Raw genomic sequence first — 12,725 nt, 5'->3', positions numbered from 1 at the left:
GTGGTGAGATAACAGAAGTGTTGTGGATGGGCTATAATATATTCTGTAGTAGCTTCGGCTCACTGAATGATACCGGAGATCTCCGATAGATGTGTAAGGGTCTGTCTGGGGCCATCAATTCAAAAAGCATAACTTAGGCAGACTTGACATAAGCCTGCCTAATTAGCAGGTCCCAGAGGCACCCTCAGCTTCACACTTTAATCCCTGTACAGGCACTAAAATAGGAATGCTCGAATTGCGTCTTCAGAGCAGTTGTTTGCTCAAGGCATAAGTGTGAGGCAAGAATGTGCAGATTATTCAGATCAAGAACATGGACAAAATCAGAAGACAAAGCAAAGTCGAAGAAATATCTAGGGACAGATCCCAGGAGGTCAGGCAAGCAGTGTCAAGGCACAACATCAAGGTTAGCACGAGGTAGGACTACAGGTATCAACCAAGGAGAATAATGGGAAACTCCTTGGTTTAGATAGGGCCAGGTTTGGTCGTATTTAGTCACAGAATGAAATACGGATCACACCTGCTGACCAGCCCCAGAATAGCCCCTACCTGGCAGGGCAGCACCAGTATTACTACAACTAGCTAGGGCAGAGTCTTCACTGCCCAAGGATATCGGCATCAGTGTCTCCTCCATTACCAAAGCGGTCAACAAAGTCATTGTTAAAATAAGGTATTCTAGCCTCTGTTCAAGTGAGAAGTAATTAAATTGACTGAAACATACATATATACATCCATATACTGAATAGATATTCACCTGAGTGATTGGTTTGCTTTCCAGCTCAAACATTTCTTTTAGCAGATAAATCATTCTCTCAAATGACGAATCACTGTATTCAAATCGATCTCCAAAGATAATTGAGCAGATGACATTGCTGACGGCATTAGTAATCACCATAAAGGGATCAAAGGGACATCCTGAAAACAGATAACCAATATCAGAACATTGCATTGTTTTTTAGTATAGTGATTGATACTAATAGCTAGAATAAAAGTTATTTTAAAAGTAAAGTAAATTTTAGGTACCATCATTGGCTTGAAAAGCGGAGCAGAGGTAGCCAGCTTCTTCACGAATACGCTCTTCCATTGATTTCTTTCCCATGCCAAAGTTTCTCAAAGTGTATAGGGTAAATCGCCTTTGCTCCTTCCAGTGTTGACCATAGCCAGTGAAGGCAATCCCTGGGGAAGAATATCTGTACATCAGAAGGTGCTGCCGAGTAGACAACACAGCCCCTCATAGTATATGAAATTCCTTACTGCATGAAATGTCTCCATTATGAAATAGAGTAGACAGAAAGTGCTAAAGATGAAATTATATTTATATATTATATTATAATATATATATATATATATATATATATATATATAAAGCTGAGTCTTTGTATGTATTTATGTATGTGGGTATGTATGTATGCTAAAGTAATTTGCACCGTCACATTTACAATCACGACATTTTGCACAGACACCTCATGTGACTCAGGGAACGTTGTAGACTTTGTTTTGACGGGAAAATTTTACCCCGCGCTTTACAGTTACTCTCCAAAAAAAACTGCCTCCATTAAAGTCAATGGAGCTAGGAGTTACAGGTTATGAATTGCAGCTGTAATTGGTTTTTATAGGAACGAAGGACATTCATAGTATAAGAAGCTTCTGTGTGAGATAATATGATGTCAGTGGGGAGACGGACACAGACAGAGACAGCCACGGGAAAGAGAGAGAGAGAGAGACAGACAGACGGGGAAAGAGACAGACAGAGACGGGGAAAGAGACAGACAGAGACGGGGAAAGAGACAGACAGAGACGGGGAAAGAGACAGACAGAGACGGGGAAAGAGACAGACAGACGGGGAAAGAGACAGACAGACGGGGAAAGAGACAGACAGACGGGGAAAGAGACAGACAGACGGGGAAAGAGACAGAGACACAGATACAGAAATAGAGAGAGACAGACAAAGATACAGTAGAGAGCGACAAACAGACACAGAGATAGAGACGGACAGAGACGGATATAGACAGACAGACAGAGATAGATAAAGACAGACAGCGAGAGAGCCTAATACAGAGACAGACCGAGAGATAGACAGAGAGACAGACATGGATAAAGACAGAGACATACATGGATAGAGACAGGGAAAGAGACAGACACACAGAGACAGACAGACACAAAGACACAGACTAATAGACACAGACAGGCAGACAGAGACAGGAAGAGAGACAGTTACTATCCCAGGCAACGCCGGGTACAACAGCTAGTATATATGATATAAGAAGGAGAAAAAAAAGAACTGAAACAAAAATTGTAGTGAACTCTTTAGAATTTATAAATATTTTTATTAAATATGCAAAAGGTGAAAAAAATACAAAAATATTGGAAACATGTAGATCAGGTAAAAAGACAATGACAGCCAAGTTGCATAATAACCTGCAAGGGATAAAACATGAAAAAAGAAATAGAGTCCCCCTCCCAGGCAGCATGACCACTGAAAAAGATTATGTAAATATAATCCTATGCATTTCAAGTATAATGGTATTAAATATCAGATATCAAAGAGTCCTCATGTAAAAGTACATTACTCCCATTGTGGGAAAAGGAGGCAAGCCAGGTAATCGGTTATGCATGTAGGATCACAAAATAAGTTCTCAAAGAGCAAAGTTTATAACTCTAGCCCAAAAAAAGATTAAGCATATAAATAAAGTAGATATGCAGCAATTTAAAAGTGCTAGCAGCATGCCTATAATATAACTGAATATCATGTGTACTATGCAATTATAGAAAGGGGCGATGGCTTATGGTATATATAGACTAACGCTATATTAGATAGAAAATAGAGAAGATAGAACAATGCATGAATAGCCCACATATTGGAGGGATAACAATGGCACAGGAGTAAAAATAGGGGGCAACAATGATAAGGACTCTTTGTAAGAGGTCAGTATTTACCTGTGGAGATGTGTTGTCACGGTGGGTGGGAGAGGGGATCCCCAACGATCGTTTCGCTAAGTCACTTTTTCCAGGGGCAGCCGCTGCAGAATGTCTCTACTGGGGCTGGTGGCATTGGCAGCTAGAATGGTACACACTCCGCAAGTAGGGTTTTGCCCCAGAGGGTGTATGGTGCAGTAGGCATCAGAAGAAGGGAGTCCACACAGGTATTCAGTGTAACTGGTTTACTCACTGCTGGTAAATATTGACTGGTTGCCCGAGGCCGGCTGGTTTTGCCTCCATGTCCCCTTCGTCCTAGTGCCAGTTTAGTTCTCTAGTACCTTCTTCCCCTGCACCTGTCTCTGGTAAGCAGGTCCCCGTGGTATAGAACAACTGGGGGTCTCAGTTCTGTGGTTTGTCCACTTCTGTTCGCCTGACGGTAGTGTGACGCCCTGGACTAGTTAGGTCGTCCCAGGTAGTCACACACAACACCACACCCCCTCCCGATTAGACGACATCAGTCAAACTAAAAACCTTGTCACCACCCTCCAGGTTTGATGTCCACACCAGGGGGCGGAGCCAGGTGGTTGGCTCCGCCCACCGAGGAGTTCACAGGCCTGGAGGCGGGAAAACACAGACAAGTTCAAGTTGACAGGCAGAGTAGTTTTGACAGTGAGGAGAGAGATTGTGTCCAAGGGCAGACCTGCGCCCAGGCCTGCCATAGACTACTCTGGTGGCTGGGTTGGAGCCCAGTCACCTCTGGCAAAGAGGCAGACGGTGGTGGCCGCCTGCAGGAGCTGGGATTACAGCCGGTGGAACCGTAGGGACCGGGGATGGGCGGTGGCCCGCCGTTACTGAACCGGGGAACAGATTGGAAACCGGAGCACCAGGAGGGATACTCAGACCTAGTATGAGGCCCAGAAACAACTAGGCTAAGTCAAATCAACTGATTGAGGACTGGACTTTAGGACCTTTCCCACACAAGACCCGACTGAAGACAACAGCCCAACCAATAGGGTAAAGCCACCGCCAAGGCATAGAGACCCAAGGGGCCAGCGTCTGCGGGCAAACAGGGCTCTCCCGACAAATAGCAAGCCGGGGAGCGGACTACCGTTGCTTAGGCATAAGAGTCGCAACTTTTACAAAAGAAAGATGCAGGAGAAAGGCGGAAACCACCAACCTGTTAAGGGGAAACTGCAGCCGGCTGCAGGCACCGTTCACCATCTTGTTTGGTTTACCAGAGACTCCAGCGTGTTTATCACAGAGAGTACACCAGTGCCTTCGGGCCGCGCACTGCACCGACACCCCAGCACGTATCCATCCCCTCGCCTCAGCACCTCCATCGGGCCCCCGGGACCATCATCCCCCTACCCACGGAGGGGTCAACACCAAGCTGCGCAACACCATCCCTGGGAGCCTAGTCAACGACAGCGGTGGAGTCCATCCATTCACCACAACCCTTGGGTGGCGTCTCGAACTTAAATCCCCTGCAAACCACCACGGCTCCGGCCGTGGACCTCCCCACCGAAGTCCCTACGTGTAGCGCCAACCCCCTTTCAGAGCAACGTGACCCCCCGGGTCCGTGGAGAGCTCGAGCCACCCACCGACGAGCACGGATCCGAGCGGCTCGGCAGCCGGCCGAGCCCCGGGGCGGTACAGTTCCACAACTGATCCGTCACACGGTGGATGCAACGCAGACACATTAGTCGCAATCCGTCATCCATACAAGTCTATGGGAAACAGCGCAAGCTGTTAACGGATTGCGCTGTTTTCCAAAGCGGCGGATTGCGACTAACGCAAGTGTGAAAGTAGCCTTATACGCCATCTTCACCTTCTATCGTTTCTGCTCTCATCTGTGACCTGCCGGCAGCTCCAGTGTTTCATAGAGCGTGCCAGAGGCCACTCTTCAATACAAGTCTATGAGAGCCTTGACCTGGCACTCAAAACATGCATGAGAGCTTGTATTGTTACTTCTGACTTCAGGCTAGTCAGAAGTTGTCCTCTCAAGATGGTGCTGCGAGACCAGTGCGGTGCTGATTTAAAGGTGAAGATGCCGGCAGGTGAGTATAAAACCACAGTCAGGAGACACGCTGCATCGTGGGCACATACCCTAAACCTCTGAAAAACATGGTTCAGACAAAATTCCCAATGGAACGTTCACTGTAATGAGGCAGAGGGAGTCACTTTGACCTCCCTTCTGATGTGTGGTCTGGCGGTGTCCATCTTCTTATGTCCATTTTTAGACGCACACAAAAGAGCATTTGTGCTGCCCCCGCGTTAGCAGCTGGGCTGCTCGGATCCGGATGGGCTCCAACCCAGACACCTGGTGTAGACTTTGGCAGGCCTGGGTACAGGTCTGCCCTTGAACTTGACTTCTCTTCACTCCACGGTCAATGATCAACTCTCACTCACTGTTTTCCCACTTCCGGGCCTGTGAACTCCTCGGTGGGTGGAGCCAACCACCTGGCTCCGCCCCCCTGGTGTGAACATCAAACCCTGAGGGTGGTGACAAAGGTTTTCAGTTTGGCTGCTGTAACCTTTCTAATGGGAGGGGGGGGGTGTGTGCGCGCATCGGACTACCTGGGACGACCTGACTAGTCCAGGGCGTCACAGAACGACTGACCGTCGGGCGGCAGGAATGCAGCATGTAGCGTTTTTTGAGCGTCGGAAACCTTTTTTTCACTGCGCATGCTCAGCTCTTATGTTTAATCATTGCAATCAATGTTTCTCTCTCTCAGCGGCCGAACGATCAGCTGATCGCCCGGTGGCCGGCTTTTGTGAGCGATCAGCTGATCAACTGGGTTTTGTGAATGATCAGCTGATCGTCTGATCGCCGGGTGATCAGCTGATTGTTCACAATATCCTGCCACCGGTAAAACAGTAAAAAAAAAAAAAAAAAAAAAAAAAAAAATAACGGATCGTTGTTTTGCTGCATTAGTCACATCAGTTGTGACACTATCTGCAACGCATCCGTTACATCAGTCACACAACTGATTGTGATGGATGCCGCTCAACGCAAGTGTGAAAATAGCCTTAGACTGGTGTCGGTAAAGTTAGATTAGCAGCACCACTCCAGCAGCAAAACAAAATGCTGTAATGATGCGTAAAAGTGTAATTGTCATGTTAATTTTTATTTAATAAATCAATAGTTCACATGAAAATAAGCAATTTTGTAATAGAGAAAATAGCTTCTTTCTCTGCCAGAACTGATCAGTCATTATTTCTTTCACGGAGGATTCCTTCTACACTTTAATCACATTCTGCACATTTAATGTGATCCCTTAATAGGTCTTCTCCCAGTATATATCAAAATGAACTCTGCTGCGTCTACCTGCGTCTCATGCTGCAGAATGAACTTTGTTGAACTTGTGCTCTCACTTGTAATTCGGTGCGTATCCAGAAGAAGAAGTGGAGATTCACTTTGAAACGCGTTGAATAAAGCACCTATATCGCCTGCCAAGCAATTTCGAACTGCTTTTCTTCTACAGCAGCGCAGTTTAATCCACGTTTCTTCTGGATCCTTCATACTGCTTCAGCCTCTGGGCTTGTGGACCTTGCAGCAGTTGATTACACTCGTACTACTGGTTTTGGGTGACACAACTATACAAGGTGAGAACCTTACTAGCACAGTATCCTCCTTCTGTTTTAATAAGACCCTACTGCGCTTATTTGTCCACAGCATTTGTATTGATGGCATCGGTGAACAGCGTAATCCCCGCCGGAGAGCGTTTGACAGCGCAATCTAAGCGGTAAACAGGCGCGGGTGGATCTCTACTTTGTAGAGCCTTGTTTTGCAGCAATTACAGCAAGTCGCTTTGGATAAGTCTCTATGATCTTTCCACATCTTGCCATTGGGATTTTTGCCAGTTGCTCAAGTCAAAACTGCTCTAGCTCCTGGTGTACAGCAATCTTCAAGTCTGACCACAGATTCTCAATTGGAGATCTGGGCTTTGGCTAGGCCATTCCAATATATTTACACATTTGCCCTTAAAGCATTTTAGTGTTGCTTTAGCAGTGTGCTTTGGGTCATTGTCTTGTTGGAAAGTGAACTGCCGTCCCAGTCTCAAATCAATCACTGACAGACTAAAACAGGCTATGCTCAAGGATAGCCCTGTATTTCGCACCATCCATCTTCCCCTCAACTTGGACCATTTTCCCTGTCTCTGCTGTAGAACATCACAGCATGATGCTGCTACTATCATGTTTCACTGTGGGGATGGTGTTCTTGAGATTATGAGCTGTGCTGATTTAGCACCAGGCATAGGTTTTACTTTGGTGGCCAAAAACTTCAATTTTGGCATTATTTGACCACAGCACCTTTCTCCATACATTTGAGGAGCCTCCCACATGTGTTTTGGCAAAAATCAAAACAAGCCTTCCAATTCTTGGCTTCAAGTAAAGGCTTTTTTTTCTGGGCAATCTTTCATAAATGCCAGCTTTATGGATGTATGGCTTATTGTGCTCACATGGACAGATATTCCAGTCTCTGCTGCTCCTTCAGGGTTACCTTTGGTCTATGCTTCCTCTCCGATTAATGCCCTCCTTGCCCGGGCTGATAGAGCTGCTTTCCAAAACTTTCTTGGCAGGTTTGTTGTGGTACCATGGTACCATGTTCTTTCCATTTGATGTTGCTCCTGGGTATCATTAGAGATTGAGATTTTATTTTTTTTTAGAGCCCAACCCTGACTTGTTCTTAACTACTTTGTCTCTGATTTATTTTGAGATCTCCTTGGTCTTCATGGTGTTGTTTGGTTAGCGGTGCCTCTTACTTTAAGGTGTTGCAGCCTCTGTGGCCTTTCAGAGAAGGTGCACATAAACAGACAGACCCTGGACATCTATTCACTAAGGGTAAGCTAACACGAATGTATGACTCTCAGACTCTCACAAATGCTATAAGAACAATTCTCACATGAAGAGCCATGTAATAAACACTCTGCCGTCATGTATATACCGGCAGAGTGCATGCACTACTCATTTAGTAAAAGAACAGGAGAACAGCGAGTATGATGCAAAAATACAAAATTTATTAATAAAGGTTGCACACGTATAGACAGCAAGGAAGGGTTAAAAACAACTACCAATAAATCATGGGGGGCACAGAGTACAAAGAGGCATATAGAAATTGCGCATGGTCACAACTAGCCGTGGGAGAAGTGAAACCCAGGGACCTATCTTCTCTGTTAGCCGTGTGAGAGGTGATACCAAAATTGATTTAGGGTAAACAGAGAAAAAAAAAAAAGAAGGGGGCTCACTGGGGGGCCACTGTGTGTGTGTGTGTGTGTGGGGGGGGAGTTTTTTTAGTTAGTATCTGCCAACTCAGAACTCAGATTACAGTAGTCAGGTGTGAGATATGAAAAATACTTGATTTTAAATGCAAAAGCATGTTCTGAGGAGGCAGGACCATACCGGCAGCTAAATCAGGATCATTGGTATATATCTGAAATAGTCATGATTATCATAAAGAGACCCCAGAAAACAGGGATTTAGCTCAGTGGGAATACCTGGATCAGTTAATAACAGCATAAAAAGAAGTTATCAATGAAGTGTAAGTGCATCAAACAACCAGGGTCCCAGAGGACTCATACAAGTAAAAACTGGGATTTAAGAGGTATTGCAAGGGAAGATGTGACAATAACAGGTTCAAATAGCCAAGCAGAATATAAAGTGCACATACCCAGAAGGAGCAGGATTGCCTACCAACGCGCGTTTCGCGAGGGTGCTGTTGCTTTTTCAAGGGAGAAAATCCTACTGGTAGAGTGTGCTAGACAGGTATAAAAAGCCCCAAGGGGAATTAACATTGCAATCAGGTGCGGGAGCCCAGGGGGAGGAGAAGGTGTGTCATAACTCTTAGAGCCGCCCAAGCGAAATTTGATAGGGTATTCATTAGAGTAGGTGGCGCTAGGCAGCGGTTGCTAAAGGGATTAGGTCGCTCAAAAAATAAGTATCATACAAGATCCATAAAGCATATGAATGCCGTCCACATATACCATAGCGTTTAAAGTGATATAAACAGTAAAAAACATACTGGTAGACATGGTGCAGGAGAAGCCCGACAGTCCGGATGTCCCGCCTTCTGACCATGTGGGGAAGGAACACGTGGTGTCAGAGATGCGTCACCCCGACAACAACGTGATCCAACCCGGCACAAGCCAAGCAAAGCGGGCAACGTCACAGACAAGGGAATTCCCGTTAGTCCCGCCCCTGACTGTGTTAGCCTGGAGAGGGGAGAATAATCTCCATAACACAGGGCATTGAAGGCGCGTAGTCCTGACAACGACTTGACGGGGCAGGGGGTGTCACGGACAAAGAAATTCCAGGGAATCCCACCCCAGGCTGTATTGACATGGGGGAGATTGTCTCTGTGGCACAAGAAGTTAAGAATGCGTAGCCATGACAACAACTTGACAGGGCAGAGGGCATCACAGACAGGGAATTCCCGGAAATCCCGCCCCTGGCTGTCTTACCACAGAACAGAAGATAGTTATCTCTGTGACAGCCAGCAGATTAGTAAGACAAATAGGGCATTCATACAAAACCAAGTCCCCTGCCATTAAATAAAGGGGGGGCATACAATACCCATAAAACATCCCAATAAAAATCATTTCAAGGTTAACACAGAAGAAATGATATATATCGGGATGTGTACAAAATACAAGGAAACGATGGAAGGTGTCTTTCAAAGGACTAAATCCCCATACTATAAATATAAAACAAATGTCTTATATCAATGGTTGCTATAGCAACCTAAAATATAGCATGGGCATATATATTATATATATATATATATATATATATATATATATATATATATATATATGACAAGAAGAAGAGAGGTGAATGAAATGAATAGATAAGAAAGACTGATGAAAACGGACCGGTCCTGCAATCAGCAGTGAATATCACGGAGTGCAGGCATGCCGCCCCAGGTATGCGTAACCAAAAGGGCAGGACGCAGACCCCCTAGATAAACCGCCAAGAGCAAGGGCGTCAGTAAGCATCAGGGTAGTGGCATATCCATAGAAGTGCCCCAATAGATGTAACCACCAGGCCAAACAACCCCTCACAGTAAAATGCATAAGGAGGAGGGGGGGGGATTATATTCCAAACAGACCACCCATCCACCTGTAATACAATTTTAACCCTGAGGAGAGTATCAGTATGGGGATATGTAAACATGAATACACAATCAAAAGAATGATGATCCTCCAGGAAAAAGGGCAGTATTTCAAAAAGCATATGGCCAATGAAGAATGTCCGTAAATAGATGACGTGGATCGAGAAGACATCCGTTCGGTATTCATCCATGACATTAAAAGATAGCCATGAGGATTGCAGACACCGGCTTGGGAACATCAAATACTGGAAATGTTATTCCGAGATTCATACGATGGGTCAGAAGGTACATCAGAGAGCGACTATAGCCAAAAAATAGGAAAGAGAAGCATAGTAAATACACACACAATGACTAGCGAGGCAGAGCACACATACCATAATAAAAAATGAGTTAAAGGTAGAAAAGTGAAAAGAAATTTAAAAACAATAACAAATAATAAAATAGACCAGATGAAGAAGAGGAGGCCAGTATCTAATTCAAACCAAAATAAAAACAAAAACAAAACCCAAACCACAAAAAGGGCCCTATAGAAAAGAAACAAAACTGATGTTTTCATTGAGACCTGCAGGCGTTAAAGTGCCAAGGGTGGCGATCCAGCGGGCTTCAACTTGAGCCAAATCGCTTTTTAAGATCACCACCCCGGGAGCCGCCACGGATAACATCAATGCCTCTAACCTTAAGACCAGAGGAATCACACTTATGGAATCTCCTGAAGTGCCGCGGAAGTGTCTTCAGGAGACTCATCAGTGACATCTGCTGCACCACGAATGTCACGTACGTGCTCTCTGGTACGTACCCACAGCTCACGTGATGTAAGACCTATATATACCAGAGAACACGGACAAGTAACATAATAAATCACGTACGTGGTGGTGCAGGTGATGTAATACCGTATGTTCATAATCCGTGTGCCGTCCGATGATGAAAAACTCGTGGCACGAAGGATATTAGGGCATGCAATGCAACGCCTACAGGGAAAACATCCCTGTAAAGGGCCACGAGTGCCGAAAGGATTTGGAGGACAAGGTACATAGTGACTCCTTACCAAGATGTAAGAGATTTTTCGCTCGGCGAGCTGTCATGAGAGGACCTGAAGGTAAAATATCGGCCAAAATTGGATCTGTACGTAGAACAGGCCAGTGTCTCCTGAGGATGTCCCGCATCAGTTGCCATTGGTTGTTAAAAGTCCCTATAAAACGAATAGGGAGATCAGTCTGTGGTTGTTGTTGTTTACACTTATACTGAAGCAGCTGAATGCGGGGGGTGTTTTTAGCCCGTAAATATCCCTTTTTAATGCAGCGGTTACTGTATCCGCGATCCTGGAAACGGCGCCTGAGTTCTGTGGCCTGTCTTTCAAATGATTGGTCAGAGGAGCAGATCCGCCTGATCCTTAAAAACTGACCGGTCGGGATGGCGCGTATGGTAGAAGTATGAGCTGACGATGCATGCAGCAGGGCATTGACTGAAGTGGATTTACGATACATGGTTGTCTGTATAGATGATAGAGAATCCACTTCAATGTTAATATCAAGGAAGTCAATGCGCCTGCTGCTGTATTTGTATGTCAATTTAATATTTAGATCATTAGTATTAAGTTGACCCATGAATTCATCAAGCTGTTCCACTGTGCCCTGCCAAAAAAATAATACATCGTCGATGTATCGAAGCCAGCACTGCACATGGGAGCTGGTGCCTATGCCCCCATCGCCAAATACCAACCTCTCCCACATGCCGAGGAAGAGGTTGGCATACGAAGGGGCACAGGCCGCCCCCATGGCAGTGCCGCGCTGCTGTAAATAAAAAGTTTCCTTAAAAATAAAAAAATTATGCGTAAGGACAAAGTGGAGCAGCTCGAGGATGAACAGGTTCAACTCGCCATCCCGATCGCTCATTTCAAGAAAGAGGTGGACCGCCCTCAGGCCATCTGAATGTGATATACACGTATAGAGGCTCTCCACGTCTGCTGTAACAATCAGCATATCTTGATCCATAAAGATGCCATCAATCCTCCCGAGGACGTCCGTCGTGTCACGAACATATGAGGGTAAGGTTTCAACAATAGGTTTAAGATGGTAATCGATAAATTTACATATTGGGTCACACAAACCCTCGATGCCGGACACAATAGGGCGCCCCGGGGGACTAAGGGTATCTTTATGGATTTTAGGTAGTAAATAAAAGGTCGGTATCTTAGGATATTTCGTGGAGAGCCCCTCCATCATTTTTTTTATTGATAATGCCACTCTCAAGCGCCGTCTCCAGGATTTTGGACAACTCCAATGAAAAGCGCTGTAAGCGATTATGGGGTAGTTTCAAATAAGTACCCCTATCACGAAGTTGCCGGAAGGCTTCTTTTTCGTAATTTTCCACTGCCCAGATCACAATGTTCCCCCCCTTGTCTGCTGGTTTGATGATGATATAATTATAATTACTCAGCTCAGTAAGAGCAGTTCTTTGTTTATGAGTTAAATTATCACCCTGTCTTCTGACTGAGATTTGTTTGAATTCATCAGTCACTAGTCTGGTGAAAACATCTACAGCAGGACATAGCGACAAGGGGGGGAACTTTGTGGATCTGGGCAGTAGTGAAGCAGGGAACACACCTGTAGAGACACTGGACTGTTCAAGTAGAAGATCCTCAAGGACCTGTAGCGCCTCCTGTTCAGCCGGGCTATCCAGACCATTACTGTCTCATTTA

At 45.3% G+C, this 12,725-nt stretch overlaps 1 protein-coding gene across 1 annotated transcript in view; it reads right to left on the bottom strand.

Moving 5' to 3' along the window:
- The window catches only part of LOC142317108 (cytochrome P450 2D17-like), a 137,568-nt gene that overhangs the window by 94,538 nt on the left and 30,305 nt on the right, over nt 1-12,725 (bottom strand). Inside the window, exons 3-4 of the mRNA XM_075353107.1 lie at nt 1,021-1,173; nt 752-912 (exon numbers count right to left, since the gene is read on the bottom strand). Of these exons, the coding sequence (XP_075209222.1) occupies nt 752-912; nt 1,021-1,173 (314 nt within the window). The remainder of the gene's footprint in view (nt 1-751; nt 913-1,020; nt 1,174-12,725) is intronic.

This window comes from Anomaloglossus baeobatrachus, chromosome 6 (genome assembly GCF_048569485.1).
Source record: "Anomaloglossus baeobatrachus isolate aAnoBae1 chromosome 6, aAnoBae1.hap1, whole genome shotgun sequence".
NCBI lineage: Eukaryota > Metazoa > Chordata > Amphibia > Anura > Aromobatidae > Anomaloglossus > Anomaloglossus baeobatrachus.
The sequence above is the reverse complement of the archived record's forward strand: the minus strand, read 5'-3'. Positions and strand labels throughout refer to the sequence as shown.